We start from the raw sequence: 14,621 nt of genomic DNA, 5'->3' as shown, positions 1-14,621 counted from the left end.
ATAGAATATTTGTAATTCAGATTCCCGTTCAAACAGCGGTTTATGGGTGAGAATGTGTTTGGCGATTCATGTACTTTCATTTTAACTATGACTCGGGAATCCCGTCGATCTATTGTCCTTGGAATATTTCGTTTACGATAGGCACCATCACTAATTTGATACACGGGGTTTGTGCCAGCCAGACATTTTTCCCACACACAGTTTGTTTCTCAAAATGCCCATTACGAGAAGTACGATATTCTATCACGTCAGTTCCCAGTACGAGTTTGAAGTCAAGTATAAGGACACATTATAAATTCATTGACTATAATTAGATCCTGATGGCTAAAATTGGTAGTCGGCCCGGCTCGGTGTAGTCTCTTAGATCTTTGAGACGTGCTCGCCGGTCTCATGCTCAGCAGCCAGCTTCTCATCAATCCTCTCAGCCCTGCGGGCCAAGTCGGCCTGGTAATCGGCAGTGTACTGACTCTTGTTGACGGAAGGAATGAACCAAGGAGCGTTGGTGAAGAGATAGTTCATCTCCTCCAGAGGAATCTGCTTGGTCTCGGGAACGAAAGCCCAGACACAAAGAGCGTTGGTGAAGTTGCAAATGACGAAAACAAGGTAGTACTTCCAGCCAACAGACTTCATGGCAATACCGGTGACCTGTCCGATCATGGTGTTGAAAGCGAAAGAGGTCATAGTGGCAAGACTGACACCTTTGGCACGAGTGCGTGTGTCGAAAATCTCGGCAGGGATGATCCAAGACAGAGGTCCGCAAGTAGCCGAGAAAGAGAAGTTGTACGCCCAAGTAACGATGATGAAACCCCAACCTTGAGCAGCACTACCGGAACCAGGAGGATAGACGACCAGCATGATGGTGGCGATGATAAAGGTCAAGCAGTTGAAGAGATTACCATAGATCAGAGTCCATCGACGACCGAATCGATCAATGAAAGCGATGCAAAGACCCTGTGCAATAAGCGCAATGATGGAGTTAATAGCCTGGTACTTGAGGGCATCAGCAGCGTTAATTCCAGCTTGCTCGTAGATAGCAACAGAGTAATACTGAATAGCTGAGACACCAGTCATCTGAATGGAGGCCTGAAGACCACAAGCGATCAAAAGACGACGGAAGCAAGACATGTCTCGGAACAGCTCCATGTAGGACTTGGCCGAGTTGGCATGTTCGTCGGCGATGCTTTCCTGGATCTGCTCGATCTCCGCACGAACCCAGGGGTCATCGACGTTGCCATTGGAGTGCAGACGAGCCAGGGTGTGCAGAGCCTTTTCCTGCAGACCCTGGTCCATAAGCCAACGAGGAGACTCGGGGAAGATGAAGATGAGGGAACCAAGGAGGAGCGCGGGGACGCACTGGATTCCGAGAGGGATTCGCCATTGTCGGTCGTCGGTGTAGTGCATGTATGTACCCCAACCACTCCAAGAAGCGATCAGTGCACCAATACCCAGCATGAATTGCTGGAGAGCGGTGACTCGGCCTATTGTGTAGCGAGACGGTTAGCTCAGTTCATTTATGCTTATTAAACTGGGTACTGGAAGTGGGGATATGGTACGCACCTCGAATCGAAGGATGGGCAATTTCGGCTTGGTACAGAGGAATGATCATGGTCAAGAAACCGACACCGAGACCAGCGAGGAATCGACCAGCCATCAGGTATGAGATTTGAGGAGCGCCAGTCTGAAGAGCACCTCCGAGGAGGAAAATGATGGATCCGATGGTGATGGTCCATCGTCGACCGAGGTATTCAGCAGTGGGACTGGCGAATCCGGCGCCGAAGAAGGCACCTCCTGTGAACAGAGCTACAACAGCTCCGCTATCATGGTCAGCATCGCGAAATGATCAAATTTGTGAGTGTGTCTTACGTTTCAGGGGAGCCATCATCTGTGTTGAAGGTCTTTTGGTAGGACTGCGATGCAATGACCTGAGCGATAACACCCAAATCATAACCGAAGAGGAGCGATCCAAAGGACGCGAACACTCCGACGAGGAATTGATAAACCTTGGGCTTCATGATGGCTTCAATTAATCAATGATTGTGCAGATGCAGGAGGAGATTGATCGACAGAGGGCGGGCTCCACGATATTTAAAGGTTTTTCGCATTGCCTGCTACCCCAGAAACTTTACTAAACCCCCAGGTTTTCGGTACAAATAAAGGACATCATGGGTTTTCCTTGCGCGCCAATGAACTACTTGGTAACGATATTAGACCAGGATACTAAACGTGCTATACACGCGGAATAAAGTGTTGGTTAGCGCATCAGGTGCCCCATGGGGAAAGGAATACAGTTATTGCAAGACTTGATTGCAAACTTCAGAGCAAAACGCGACAGGAATAGTGAGAGACACGCTAAAGTGCGCCCATTCTACAGCGCGTGACAGTTGGTAGAAGCGCATCTCGCTGATTGGAGCGCAAGAATAACTGGCGCAGAAGATCATGAGGGATGCGGAGAAGGACGAATTATCCACCAGTCTTGAGCAAGGGTGCTTCCTGCTCGGTAATGGTATGTCGATCCAACGGGCGGGGTTTCAGCTTGTTGACTTTGACGCTATTCTCTTTCTGAAGCTATCGTCCGAACAAGTTATTGGTTGGGTTGGTCATGTCACCAGGGGAGACGAGGAAAGGAATGTCTGTCGGGTGCCACCCCGATGTTCAAGACATGGGATGACTTGGCAGGAAAGTCTAGATGGACGATCATAACTTTGAGAAGAGTTTGACAGGTGCCTAAGGGCTGTAGTATAGAGGCACAGAGAGGGTGCATTGGAGTTCGGATGTACAATTCTGATGAGAGTAACACTGGGCCCTCTTTGACTGTGCTTTTAGCCAATGGAAATGGTTTAACTAAACTAGGGTTATGCATTACCCCGGATCCGATGCACAATGCAGAAAGACTTGTTCGAGTTATCAGCTGTGAGTTGAGATGACATGTCGGTAAACGATCCCGACCATATAAACAACAACACGTCAAAACCAGTATTATATATGCTTCGATCTATTAACAGAAGTATTATGCACGAAAATAAAGTATTCTCAACTTTATAAAGAATGAGATTGCTGATGCAACGCGTCCTATAAGTTAAACGCGTCAAGTCATTCCTCCATGTAGGGTAACTTATCCCATTACTCGGCCGATACGACATGGGTAACAATACGTAGTTCGGACAATCACTGCTACTGATTGGCCATTCCTAGTTACAAATAGCGACGAGGCTGGAAACGCCACGTGAGTGACGGGCTGAAGAGAACAGAGGTCTAGACCTCAGAGAAACTATCCCCTTCGCATCTCACCGCATCCCAACTAATTGGTAGAGAAAGTGAATTATCTCTTTATTGGGATTTGTGCATTAATTGCAGGAACCCCAGATCATCTGATGATCAATAAGGCGTAAAACGTCAAGCTCAGTTTGGCCAAGTTGACCTTGCTGCTGTTGGTTCTTGAGTCCGATTAGCATGTGAATGACCCATCTTGCACTTCAACTGAATTACCATTCTGGGTTAGTCTCATAGCTCAACTCATTGACGTCACTCTCATTGGACCGGATGGTGAATGTTCTTCTAGCTACAGCATTTGCGAGAGAGGCTGCCAAACTATCGATTCATGATAAACGCCACCGGCACTTTTGACAGCGAGCTTATTAGCGCTTTTGATAACTAGACTGAGAACTTCTCCAACCTAAGGCAAGAGTAGAGATGACGCGATGGGGCTTGCGCGTGGCTGTCTTGCACAGATCCACGAGTCAGCCCAACGGAAAGGGTACATGGCGGCTCTTCAAGACGGCGAACTGAGTGTGAGTTGAGGTAATAAATTAATTGACCGCTCTGAATGAAACTAAGTATCTGAAAAGAATGATTCTAGAAAACTATTGAGTAACGCGAATAGTCGAAGCTACACTCGGTACACCCGCCGAGTTGATCACAAACAACATCCAATAACCAGGTAAAGCAATTCCAGTGTCACTAGGAACCTGGAAAGAATAGCTATTTCCTCCGTTGTTCATCAGAGTCAGAGGAATACGGCGCTGGTCAGTATTGACTGTATGAGTCGCTGTACCATAACGGATCAACGACGCCTTTCTAATCGAATAATCTGTTGAGATTGTAACCCTTCCACCGACCTTGACGCTCTGTGTAGAGGTCCTGGTGATCTTCGGACGCGTCGCGAGGTTACCGTTACTATCGTAGAGATAGTTTGGCGTAAAGATCTGCGCGTCAAAATGATTCGTAGTACAGTCGCCGCAAAGACCACCGCCGCCATTAAACACCCTACCATCAGGCAACAAAAGGGAAATGCTGTGATATACACGAACAATAGAGTTGGGGTTTTGCTTGTAGAAGGTGTCTTGCTCAGGGACATAAATCTCTGGTGTCAACACGGGCGTTGAATCCTCAAACGGAATTCCACGTCGCTGGCCTCCTGTAATAAACGTGCTTCCATCTGGAAGAACAACAGAGGTGTGAAAGGTTCGGGCAAAGTACAAGCCATTGCTAGCAAAGACAGTCTTGGGTGTTGATCCAGGTTCACCAAGCGTAATGATGTGAGCGTTGGTTGTGGCGTCAGAGTCTTGATAGTCTGGGGAACCACCAAAAGTCAGGATCTTGCCCTGAACTGCGTCGTACATGACAGCGTTTCCGCACATGGCATCAGGGGCCACCCCGCGGTTGGATTGACGTTTACCGGCTGACTTTACGTCACCACTTCCACTGGTATAGTACCAGTTCATGGCAGTGCTTGGTCCTGCTTGGAAAACTGATCCCTTCTTCCAACCAAAAAGCCACGCGTGGTTGTCCGAACGGTACAATCCCTGCTTATCAGCTGTCAACATGGGGTTGACCTTGGCATTGGGTAGGGACGTCCATGTCTTTGAAGACGGGCTATAGACTTCGCCATTCTTCTCAAAGATGCCACCGCTCCAAGAACCGCCAATAGTAAAAACGCGACCGTCTGACATGGTAGCTGATGACTGATATCCACGAGCAACTTGCATGTCAGGTCCTGGAACCCAGCTATCGCTAGGTGAGTCGTATAGACTTGTCTTTTTGGCGTCATTACCACCTGTGACCACGATCTGACCGTTGCCATCCATGGAGATACCAGGACAGAACATATCATGCTTGGTGACAGTCACAGTGCGGTCAGAAACAATACCGCTGGATGGATCCCAGGAAGAAGTCAGGGTGACACCGCCAGGGGAGCCTCCAAATGCATCATTACGGTATGAAGACCACATAAGGACACGGCCCGATGTAGGCTCGATGGCAGCAGCCGCAGGAACAATCGGCAAGTCAATAGTCGGACCCCAGCGTCCAAGACCTGGCTGAGGGGCTGTGTAAGAACTAGCCTGGTAGACGTTGATCTCGGCAATGCTAGTCCAAGGCTGGCCATTAGCCTCAGCGAGAGCGACCAGACGAACATAGCGAGCAGGACGAGTTTCAAAATTGGAGTATTTGGTTGTGGAATCGGCGAACCAACTGCCAGTAGCAACTGGGCTTCCCCAGGTTTTACCATCGGAGCTTAGATAAACTTCGTGGCGACCGATCCAGCCGTTTTGGCTGCCATCTTGTCGAGGCAACATAGACAAGCCATTGACGTTCTGGGTTGTCTTCATGTCAATATTGTAAGTGTGAGGGGGCTTTGGATCTCCATTGGCTCCATAGAATGTATGCCAAAAAGTATCACGGTTGCCATCAATGGCTTTGTTGCACTCATTTCCTGGCTGTGCACTGTCGCAAGTGACGGCCCAGTTGTTACGAGAGATGGCGCTTCCAATGGGTGCTGAGGCCCTAAGACTCAAGAACTGGAGGCTGCCTTCAGGCTTTTCAGCTCCTGAAGCCTTGTGAGGGTTGTTGATAGCGACAGCATTGATGCTGCTGAAGCAAAGAGCGAGTGTCAAAAGGTGTTTCATTTCGACATCAAGAGAGACGAGAAGTGATGGGAAGAATGACCCGAACAGATAATGGGGCAACAAAGGCAGAAGAACAGTAACTGGTATCTTCAAGTCTTATATACCTAGGCAGATACAATAGAAACCGTTTGCTGATCAGCCATCGCGGGTAGATCATGTTTTAGCACCTGTACGTTTCAGGTTCCCCCATATTACCGATATCCTAGTTTGCATTACTAGCTGAGGCAACTGCATTTGGAGTTAATTTTGGAAAATTAATTCTTTCTCATTGGTCACATATGTCCGTGGCGTTAAAACGAAATTACCTGTTCGTGTTATTTGAAGCCGCTCAGACGTAGAGGGTGGGCGAGTTTGAAATCACGAGAACTAATTCACCGTTGTTCGTCTGTGCGCTGAAGATCGATAGCCAATTCACAGTAAGTGGCGTTCAAAGCTGAAAGTTTATGGCCCAGCTTCTCGAGGCCCTTCCCGGATGGTCCTTGCATACCCGCCAGCCGATCTGCAAGGCACCGCTTTAGAAGCAAACTATGACAGAAGAATCTGTCCATTGGACGCCACCAGAGACCGCATGATCACCTCAGATCATGTAAGAACAGTCTGGAGGCCCCTTATAAATGCAATAAAATGCAGCCAAGCCTGTTGCTTCAGCAATTTTATCAGCTCGGTCTGATATGCATAGTGACTTGATGTAAAAGTGTCAATAGATGTTACTCTCTACTTACCACAAGGCACTTCCTTCGTACCGGTCTAGTAATCAGCCAACTCCAACGGCTCATGTAACTAACACGACCTATTGACCGACGGAGTCCGGCAGTGCCTCGTTTAGATACCACTAGCTGAAACTCTCCTTGAGGATCCACAGGCACTGCCGAATTTCATCGGCTGATACAAGCTATGAGAAGTATGGGCTTTCATTTCCGCGATTCCGCAGTTAACTTGAGTGCTTATCAAGTTTATTGACAAATGCTATACGCTGTGGGTTGCGCATTAGATACAACGTAACACAGTAAGGTCTTTTAAGCCTCATGGCTAAACTTGACAACTGGGACAGGCTTATGTTCTTATCTAAGAGAAGTAATTTTTTATTTATGCGATCTCCTCTAGGGCGTTGTCTACACATCAGCAACGTCTTTCGCCAAAACGAATTCCCATCGACGAATTTGATCAAGCCAATGACAATGCTTTTGATCTACTGACCTCCGTGCCGCGGGCGCGAAGCCGGGACTCTAGCGTGCGAAAGTTTGTGGGTTTAATAAAAACGTAGCGAGCATGGAGGCTTTGGGATTTCGTGATTGTTTTGATTCCCTCGATGTCAATATCAAGCAGTACTATAGAGCCTTGTTTTTGCTGAGACGCAATGTTCTCCTTGCTTGTGCCGCAATAATTTCCACTGAAGTAGGTGTGTTCGATGAAACTGTCGTTTTCAAGCAGATTCAAAAACGCAGACCGAGGAACAAAATTATATGCCATACCCTCGACCTCTCCAAGGCGTGGCTTTCGTGTCGTATGAGAAAAACCCAAAGAGAATTTTCCCGGATGCGAGTCAATGAGCTTTTGAATCAAGGTGCCTTTACCAACTCCCGAAGGCCCAGATATGACAATGGGGCGGTGGTAAGGAGCAGCTGCAGGTGAAATCATGTTAGAACAACAGGTTCTGGTACTGGAGTGGTTGTGTGTACCTTGAGGGTGTGTAGAAGCCATGACTGTTGATGATGATGGTTGATGGTTAGATGTGAGCTGAGAGTGTGACAAAAGGATGAAGAATGAAAAGTCCAGTCAAGATTCGAAGACTTCAATAAATACGCGAAATCTGACTGAAGCACAAACGATTTTATCTTTGTAGATTATGGTAATTAATAACTATAAAGTTTAATATACAAAACCTATTCTCGAGCAATCTTCTTATGGCACTGAAATGTCATTTATCTTCTACTATTTTTTCAAGATTTTTGTTCTTTAAACTTATGTCTAAGCCTTTTTAATAAACTTAAAAATTCTACACTTGAGGTACTGAAGTATACAAGATGCGTCTGCATTCAACCTCCCTTGCCCACATCCTCTTTGCATCACAATGGCTACTGGAAACGATAATGCGGATTGCGCCTCTATCTGGGGTGATTTTGTTGGTTCAGACGACAAGAGCAAGATTGAGTATGCATCCGAACCGGCGGAGCGATACGAGGAGGGACTCTATTATCTAGTCTGCATCGGAGAGGTCCTTGCCAACAGGTATCGCGTTGAGCACAAACTAGGCCATGGCGGATTCTCAACAATCTGGATGGCGCATGACATGGTTAGCGACGAGGATGTTGCTCTCAAGATCATGTCACCTGGGCCTTTCGGCCAGCGAGAGCATACCGCGCAGAACATTATTGCCGGTGCTGTGCAGGACACTTCCCGCCTCTTGATATACCAGAAGACATTTAGGCTACCCGGCGCCTCTAAGACACACCATAGAGTCCTGGTTTTCCCTTTTCTGGGTCCTAGCCTGCGGACATATGCCTCTTCCATGTCTACTGCCCCTCGGAGATCGTCTGCCAAGCAGCTACTGCAGGCCATCAAGGCGCTACACGACGGCGGAGTCGTGCATCGAGGTATGTTGACTATGCAATTCTAATCATGTCAATCTGAAACATCTTCTAACTCATGTGGATACAGACATCAACAGCGCTAATGTCTTGTATGGACTTACTCCTTTCAAGAGTGGCACCACTGTAGCTGGCAAGTACGAATATCTCGGGCGTCCGCGGAAGCCCATGTGGAAGGCCGGCCAGCTAGTCATGCCTATAGCTCCGCATGAATCTCTGGTGAAGGCGACTGTAACCCTCGCTGACTTTGGACTGGCTGCCAAGTCTGACACCTCCGTGGAGTGCAAAGTCCAATCGCCTGCCATCTACTGCGCCCCAGAACGTCTTCACAATGCAGACGCGGGCTATGCCTCCGACATGTGGAGCCATATGTGCATCTTTGCTGAGCTCTGCTTAGGCGTTCCATTGTTCTTCGGATCAGAGTACTCCTCAGTCGTTGACTATATTGTGGAATGCCTTGGACCTTTCCCTTCGGACTGGAGGGGCTCGTATGAGGGTGGTGGGCAAAACGACGAGTCATGGTATGACCAGAACAGACGGCCATATCCCCGTCAAGCTCTTGAAGCTAAGCTAAAGCGTGCACTGTATAACATCAGCCCTGTCGAGCAGCAGCTAGTGCTCTCGATACTGCGGAGGGGTCTATCATATTCCCCTGAGCACCGCTTTAGTGCCGGGCAACTTCTTGAGGATGTATCTTTCAAGGAGCTAATGGCCTTGCATGGACTTTAGAAATGGGTACTGACATATCCATAGTTGCCTTGAAGAAAAGAGAAACAAATCTATCGCAAAGGACAACTGCAGTACAGCTTCCCGATTTAAACAAAAGAACTTTGGTTATCTATTACGTCACGCTCGAAAATAGAAATGGATTAGGAAATGTAACTAGAATTATTCAACTGAGCTTCCTGAATCCTCTGATCCTGATGGCTCAGGACCTTGGTATTGATAGCATAAATAGTGGGTACTGCAAGGGAAATAGTGAATTCCGGGTTGTAAAACTTGGTATAGGCGAAGCTGACAGTTTCAATTTGGAAAGGATCGCTTTCTATATCGAATCCGCGCATTGGAAAATAATCCTCAGAATCCTTTGGAACTTGGCATGCGGGATCTAGGTAGTGCCGGGAGTTATCCGCTCATGGATCATAATCCTTCGGGGGCTTATGGCGTAAGCTCAATGGTGACTTTCAGGTTGGGCAACCTGGTCATTCGATTCCTTTTGTATGTCGCAATTGCTATAAGTTCGATCCGATCCTGTTTGCGATGTACTGATACTACTTCTTCGATTTCGGACCAACAGGCCTCGGCATCTCCCACTCTTATTGTCACGAGAACTTGTTAGCGATGAACTCTCACAACGATACAACGCAACGTATGCGGTCGAATCTCATGGATCAGGCACCAGATTCCCTCATACCATATGCCTTGGTCACCCTACTGGCCGTGATGGTGTACTGGTCTCAATTCACACAACCGAAGGATTTGCTCAACCCACGAAAAACATTCGAGTTCAGCAACATACCGCGACTTAAAAGATACATGGAAAATAGTAACAGTCTCGACACTCTTGCTTCTGGGGCCGCGCGATTCGTTGGGAAGCCGTATAGACTGTTCTGCGAATGGGGAGAGTTGACGATTCTTCCACCCCAAATGATCGACGAGATCAAGAGCGACAAGAGATTTGACTTTGGCGCAGCAGCTAGTGATGTAAGCCGGTATCATCAGAAGTGGACACAGCTTCGTTAACGTTATTCAGGACAACCACGCCTACATCCCCGGATTTGGTGCTCTCATGCATGATCCCGTCATGCCAAAGGTCATCGGACGACACTTGACCAAGGCTTTGGGTTTGTACTACTGTACTCTCGTTCTAATAACGTTCGCTGACAGTGGAACATGTAGCCAAGCTCACGAGTCCCTTGTCTGATGAAGCCGCTCTCGTTATGCAAAGTGTCATTACTGACTCGACTGGTAAGCGCCTCGTCCGGTACTTGACACACGAGCTAATCAATTGTCGCTAGAATGGCATACTCTCAATCTTAACGAGCATATCTCTACTATTGTTTCACGTATGTCCTCACGAGTATTCATGGGCGAAGAACTTTGCCGTGATGAAGGATGGAATAACGCCAGCGCGTACTACACTAGGAAAACGTTCGAAGCCATGATGATTCTCTGCGTCATTCCCCGCTGGCTGCGCCCTTACATCCACTGGGTTCTCCCCCAATGTCGAGAGGTGCGACGAGCATTGACCGCTGCCCGCAAAGAACTAAACCCTCATATTGAACGTCGAGAGAGAATCAAGGCTAAGGCACTAGCCAGAGGCGAGAAACCTCCCTTCGATGATGCGATCGAATGGTTTGCTCAGTCTGGTTCTGAACTACCGCCTGCTGATTGCCAAATTGCGCTGACTCTAGCCGCTATCCACACTACTACTGATCTTCTATCACAAACAATGGTTAATATCGCTACGTATCCTGAGATATTCACAGCTCTTAGGGAAGAAATTATACAAGTCCTGTCAGAGCAAGGTCTGAAGAAGACAGCGCTAGCTGATCTCAAACTGATGGATAGCTTCCTGAAAGAGACACAACGGATGAAACCCATTCTCATAGGTTAGTAAGAATACTCGTTGACACTATGTTTGGCTACTAACAAGCCAATTATAGGATGGAGAAGGCGAGCCCTCGAAGACATTACGCTATCAAACGGAACGACTGTCAAGAAAGGTAACAAGGTTGTAGTCACAGCTACCCACATGTGGAGTGATGAGAACTACACCAACGCCAAGACATTCAATCCTTACCGATTTGTTCCCAAGGACAACGAACAGATGTCTTACTTGGTGAACACAAGTCCAAATCACCTCGGATTCGGTCACGGCTTGCACTCTTGCCCGGGACGCTGGTTTGCCTCCAACGAAGTCAAGATCGCACTTTGTCATTTGCTTCTAAAGTATGATTGGAAGCTTGTCGACGGCAAGAGGCCTGAGCCAGTGGCCTTCGGAATGGCTTATGTGGCCAACCCAGAAGCAAAACTACTTATTCGAAGACGGAAGGAGGAGCTTGATTTGAGTACATTGGAGTATTGAGGGGAACTTTACCATGGATGCTACTTTGTGCCTCAACACTAGGGGCCAACTGACTGTTCGTCACTATCCGAATCAACAATAGTAGATGTTTCTAAAAAGAAATATTTCTGGCTACATGCTAATAACTCGTATTTCAAAAATACCTTCACACCATGTCTCAAGGTGCATTTGTTGGTTGCATAGGGACATGAAGAACAAGACGAAACAGGAAATGATGAGTTGCTGCCGGCCAAAGTCTGACATATTCGATGGAAAATCAGAAGATTTGAAAGATGGCGAGAAGGATTCCAATAGGAAAATGATGCTGAGAAGAACTTTGTTGGCGATACTTATCATATTCCCATACGGTCTGGGTTGGATTGGACAAGGGCTGGAGTTTTAGCGTGCTAGGCTTCGCTGAGTGCCCTGGAGATTGAGTGGGTCTATATTTAGTGGTCTAGTCTTATGACGTATTGCATATCGCGTCACAGCAAACAAATACATTCAGCTACTGATTCTTCTCTGTATCAGCACATCACACACAAGACAATGGCAGACTTTGCAGCCCGAAGACGAGAGAACATTGAAAATAACGCGCTTCTTCTCAAGGATATCAAACCCTTAATTCCCAAGACAGAACCTCGCTCAGCCGAAACCAATACCAGTACCAAAAACAACAAACGAAAGGCGAACCCACCGCGCGCGCCTACAAGACAATCAAGGCGCATAGCTGAAGCTGTATCAAAGCCAACATATGACGACAACGACGATGACTATGACAGCGTCCGTAGAACTTCTTCACGAAGAAACGCCCCTCGTGTGAAAAGAAGCCGAGATTCTAGTCGAGCTCTTCCCGGGTCGGATTCAGACTCCGAAACCAACCCCGAACCTGTAAAGGATGTGGAATCAATCATAGCTGGATGGACTGCATGGGAACCTGAGAGCGAAGAACCGATTCGCGATATCGATGGAACATTCCGTTTCGAGTCGCATCCTGATTTCCGCCCAAACAAATCACCGGAGGAGATCATTCGCGAGGGAAGCTTTGGTGGATCCTACTGGAGACCTCTGTACTCAAAGCGCCTTAAGATCACCGTGAAAGACGATTGGAAAGAACTCCCAGAGTCATGGACAGCTGGCCTGGACGTGGATACATATCTCACCAGTACCACTTACGACCCAGAGATCAACAAATACGGAGTGCAATGTGGACAAAGCATCGAAGAATGGGAGGCAGCTGGCTGGATTGCTCACGAGTACGATGTTCGGGGTTGGTTCCAGTGGTACTGTCGGTTTTACATGGGTCGTCGCTGTGCCGATGACGAGCGCCAGATCAGCCGCTGGAAGAAATGTGTAGGCGAGACTGGTCGCTGGCGAAGGATCTTGCTCAAGAAATATGTTGCTCTTGGGATACGGAGTGTGTTTGCTGATGACGATGGGGAGGATGAGGATGGACCTGATGTGAGTCCTGTGGTACATCAGACATGCCATCACTGGGCGTATGAGGTCCACCAGGACGCTCTGGATCGTTTTTGGGCTGATGGAAAGTAACGGTGCATAGAGGCCAGAGACAATGAACGCTATTCAAATAATGAATCAGGAGGTTGATGTAGTCCATGCTTAGATTCTACGTATATGGTTAAGCAAGCTGTTTAAACCACTAGTGAATAACAGCATACAATGCCAGGGCTACTAGTGCCGCACTTCCTCGTGCGAGATTACACTTCTGCTTTCTATAATAGAAAATGCGATTCACGTTCAAGCTGCCACTGCGCACATTCTAAATTCATGACGCATTGAGATGAAGGAAATATATCTCTGAAGCAGAGGATCTATCTGAAACTTTGAATCGAAGACTTTTAAATGCAAACGTCTCTCGTAACTCACCGCAGCCCAGTTGAGTCAGATAATCAGCCATCTCTGTAGCTATATAAACCCTCGACACCCTCGCCAAGAGGAACAATCTTACCTCCTCATCAACTCATGCATGCTAGAAACCATCAACCCGATAACTAAACTAAACTTAACAAAATGCCTGAACCACACTCGCCTGGACCTGCTACGCCTCGTCCCCCTGTCCCCATTCCTCACCCAGACCCGCCACCTCCCCAACCTCCTTCTCCTGACTCTGACTAGTCACGACGGACTCGGACGGGGATAGGTATCTGTTCAGGATTTGGTACACCGGAATTACGGTAGATTTGGGCATGTGTTCGCATAGACGATGAAATAGAAAACTCCAAATACAATTATTGCTTAACTCGAACTTGCATACGTGATGATTGCTGCACGCTTGGTCGATGTCTAAAAGAATAAAGTGTGACGGGAGTATCGCAGCAGAAGACTCTCTCTTTAGGAAGTGAACTAATTTTGACAGCAAGGGTCCCGCGGGGTAGCCGATGGAGTATCATGAAGCATTTCCACTCGAAGAGCCGCGCTGCCACTTGCCCAAAAGCTAAGCGTAGGATGTCTTTACGGATATAAGGTGGGACTGTGAACCAGAAGCATGATTCCTGGAACCGGGATTTGGGACCCTCCGATGAATGACAGGAGGTCAATGCTTCAGGTGAGGAGTGGAGAGTTTTACCACTTGTTGTTGTACGCGTGATTTCAGGTGCAGTTAAGTTCCTCTTGACGTCTCTGATTTTGACTTCGACGACTATTCCTCATAATGACTTTTCTTACTAGAATAAAGAACTATACTAGAGACTGTCGCGATGTAGGATCCAAGATCCTGTGAGATTAACATTGGGTCTAAAGAATTGGGCTTCCCCACCGCTACATAACCCATCAACGGGGGATCTAGACTAGCGGGTCACTGATACGCGCACCCTGGGAATTGAATGTTCTTTTCCACGGTCTCATAGATATTCTCACCACAGCAGAACTAAGAGCAATACTAGAAGATCTAATAATTCATTAACGTAGTATATCGTTGGAGATGGGAAAGATCAATTTTATGGACAATAGGGAATTGACTATCGAAGAATGAATATCAACTTCTCTTCAGGACTAGCCGTATGACCGAGATTATATAAACTCTTTCTGTACATAGGGTAGCAT

General features: G+C 47.4%; 6 protein-coding genes across 6 annotated transcripts; 3 read left to right on the top strand and 3 right to left on the bottom strand.

Moving 5' to 3' along the window:
• Positions 1–190: 190 nt before the first annotated feature.
• On the bottom strand, positions 191–2,315 carry EDB82DRAFT_453286 (general substrate transporter). Its single transcript, XM_025725465.2, has 3 exons — positions 1,864–2,315; positions 1,558–1,814; positions 191–1,478 (listed from the first exon to the last, which is right to left on the bottom strand). The coding sequence occupies exons 1-3, from the start codon at positions 2,010–2,012 to the stop codon at positions 361–363; spliced, it is 1,524 nt and encodes a 507-aa protein (XP_025594061.1). The 5' UTR covers positions 2,013–2,315; the 3' UTR covers positions 191–360.
• Positions 2,316–3,791: 1,476 nt separating this feature from the next.
• EDB82DRAFT_517817 (galactose oxidase precursor) lies at positions 3,792–6,044 on the bottom strand. Its single transcript, XM_025725464.2, has one exon. The coding sequence runs from the start codon at positions 5,901–5,903 to the stop codon at positions 3,861–3,863; it is 2,043 nt and encodes a 680-aa protein (XP_025594060.1). The 5' UTR covers positions 5,904–6,044; the 3' UTR covers positions 3,792–3,860.
• A 950-nt stretch (positions 6,045–6,994) lies between these two features.
• Positions 6,995–7,604, bottom strand: EDB82DRAFT_562832 (P-loop containing nucleoside triphosphate hydrolase protein; the record flags this gene model as incomplete). The annotated part of the gene is made up of 2 exons (XM_025725463.2): positions 6,995–7,525; positions 7,583–7,604. 2 exons carry the CDS (start codon positions 7,602–7,604, stop codon positions 7,068–7,070), a joined length of 480 nt encoding a protein of 159 aa, XP_025594059.1. The 3' UTR covers positions 6,995–7,067.
• Positions 7,605–7,974: 370 nt separating this feature from the next.
• Positions 7,975–9,260, top strand: EDB82DRAFT_562830 (kinase domain-containing protein; the record flags this gene model as incomplete). The annotated part of the gene is made up of 2 exons (XM_025725462.2): positions 7,975–8,497; positions 8,562–9,260. 2 exons carry the CDS (start codon positions 7,975–7,977, stop codon positions 9,218–9,220), a joined length of 1,182 nt encoding a protein of 393 aa, XP_025594058.1. The 3' UTR covers positions 9,221–9,260.
• Positions 9,261–9,832: 572 nt separating this feature from the next.
• Positions 9,833–11,579, top strand: EDB82DRAFT_530710 (cytochrome P450; the record flags this gene model as incomplete). Its single annotated transcript, XM_025725461.1, has 5 exons — positions 9,833–10,195; positions 10,245–10,335; positions 10,391–10,459; positions 10,510–11,103; positions 11,158–11,579. 5 exons carry the CDS (start codon positions 9,833–9,835, stop codon positions 11,577–11,579), a joined length of 1,539 nt encoding a protein of 512 aa, XP_025594057.1.
• A 508-nt stretch (positions 11,580–12,087) lies between these two features.
• Positions 12,088–13,248, top strand: EDB82DRAFT_517810 (uncharacterized protein). Its single transcript, XM_025725460.2, has one exon. The coding sequence runs from the start codon at positions 12,108–12,110 to the stop codon at positions 13,107–13,109; it is 1,002 nt and encodes a 333-aa protein (XP_025594056.2). The 5' UTR covers positions 12,088–12,107; the 3' UTR covers positions 13,110–13,248.
• The last annotated feature ends 1,373 nt before the right edge of the window (positions 13,249–14,621 follow it).

The sequence above is a fragment of the Fusarium venenatum genome (assembly GCF_020744135.1).
Source record: "Fusarium venenatum strain MPI-CAGE-CH-0201 chromosome Unknown EDB82scaffold_4, whole genome shotgun sequence".
Classification (NCBI taxonomy): domain Eukaryota; kingdom Fungi; phylum Ascomycota; class Sordariomycetes; order Hypocreales; family Nectriaceae; genus Fusarium; species Fusarium venenatum.
The sequence above is the reverse complement of the archived record's forward strand: the minus strand, read 5'-3'. Positions and strand labels throughout refer to the sequence as shown.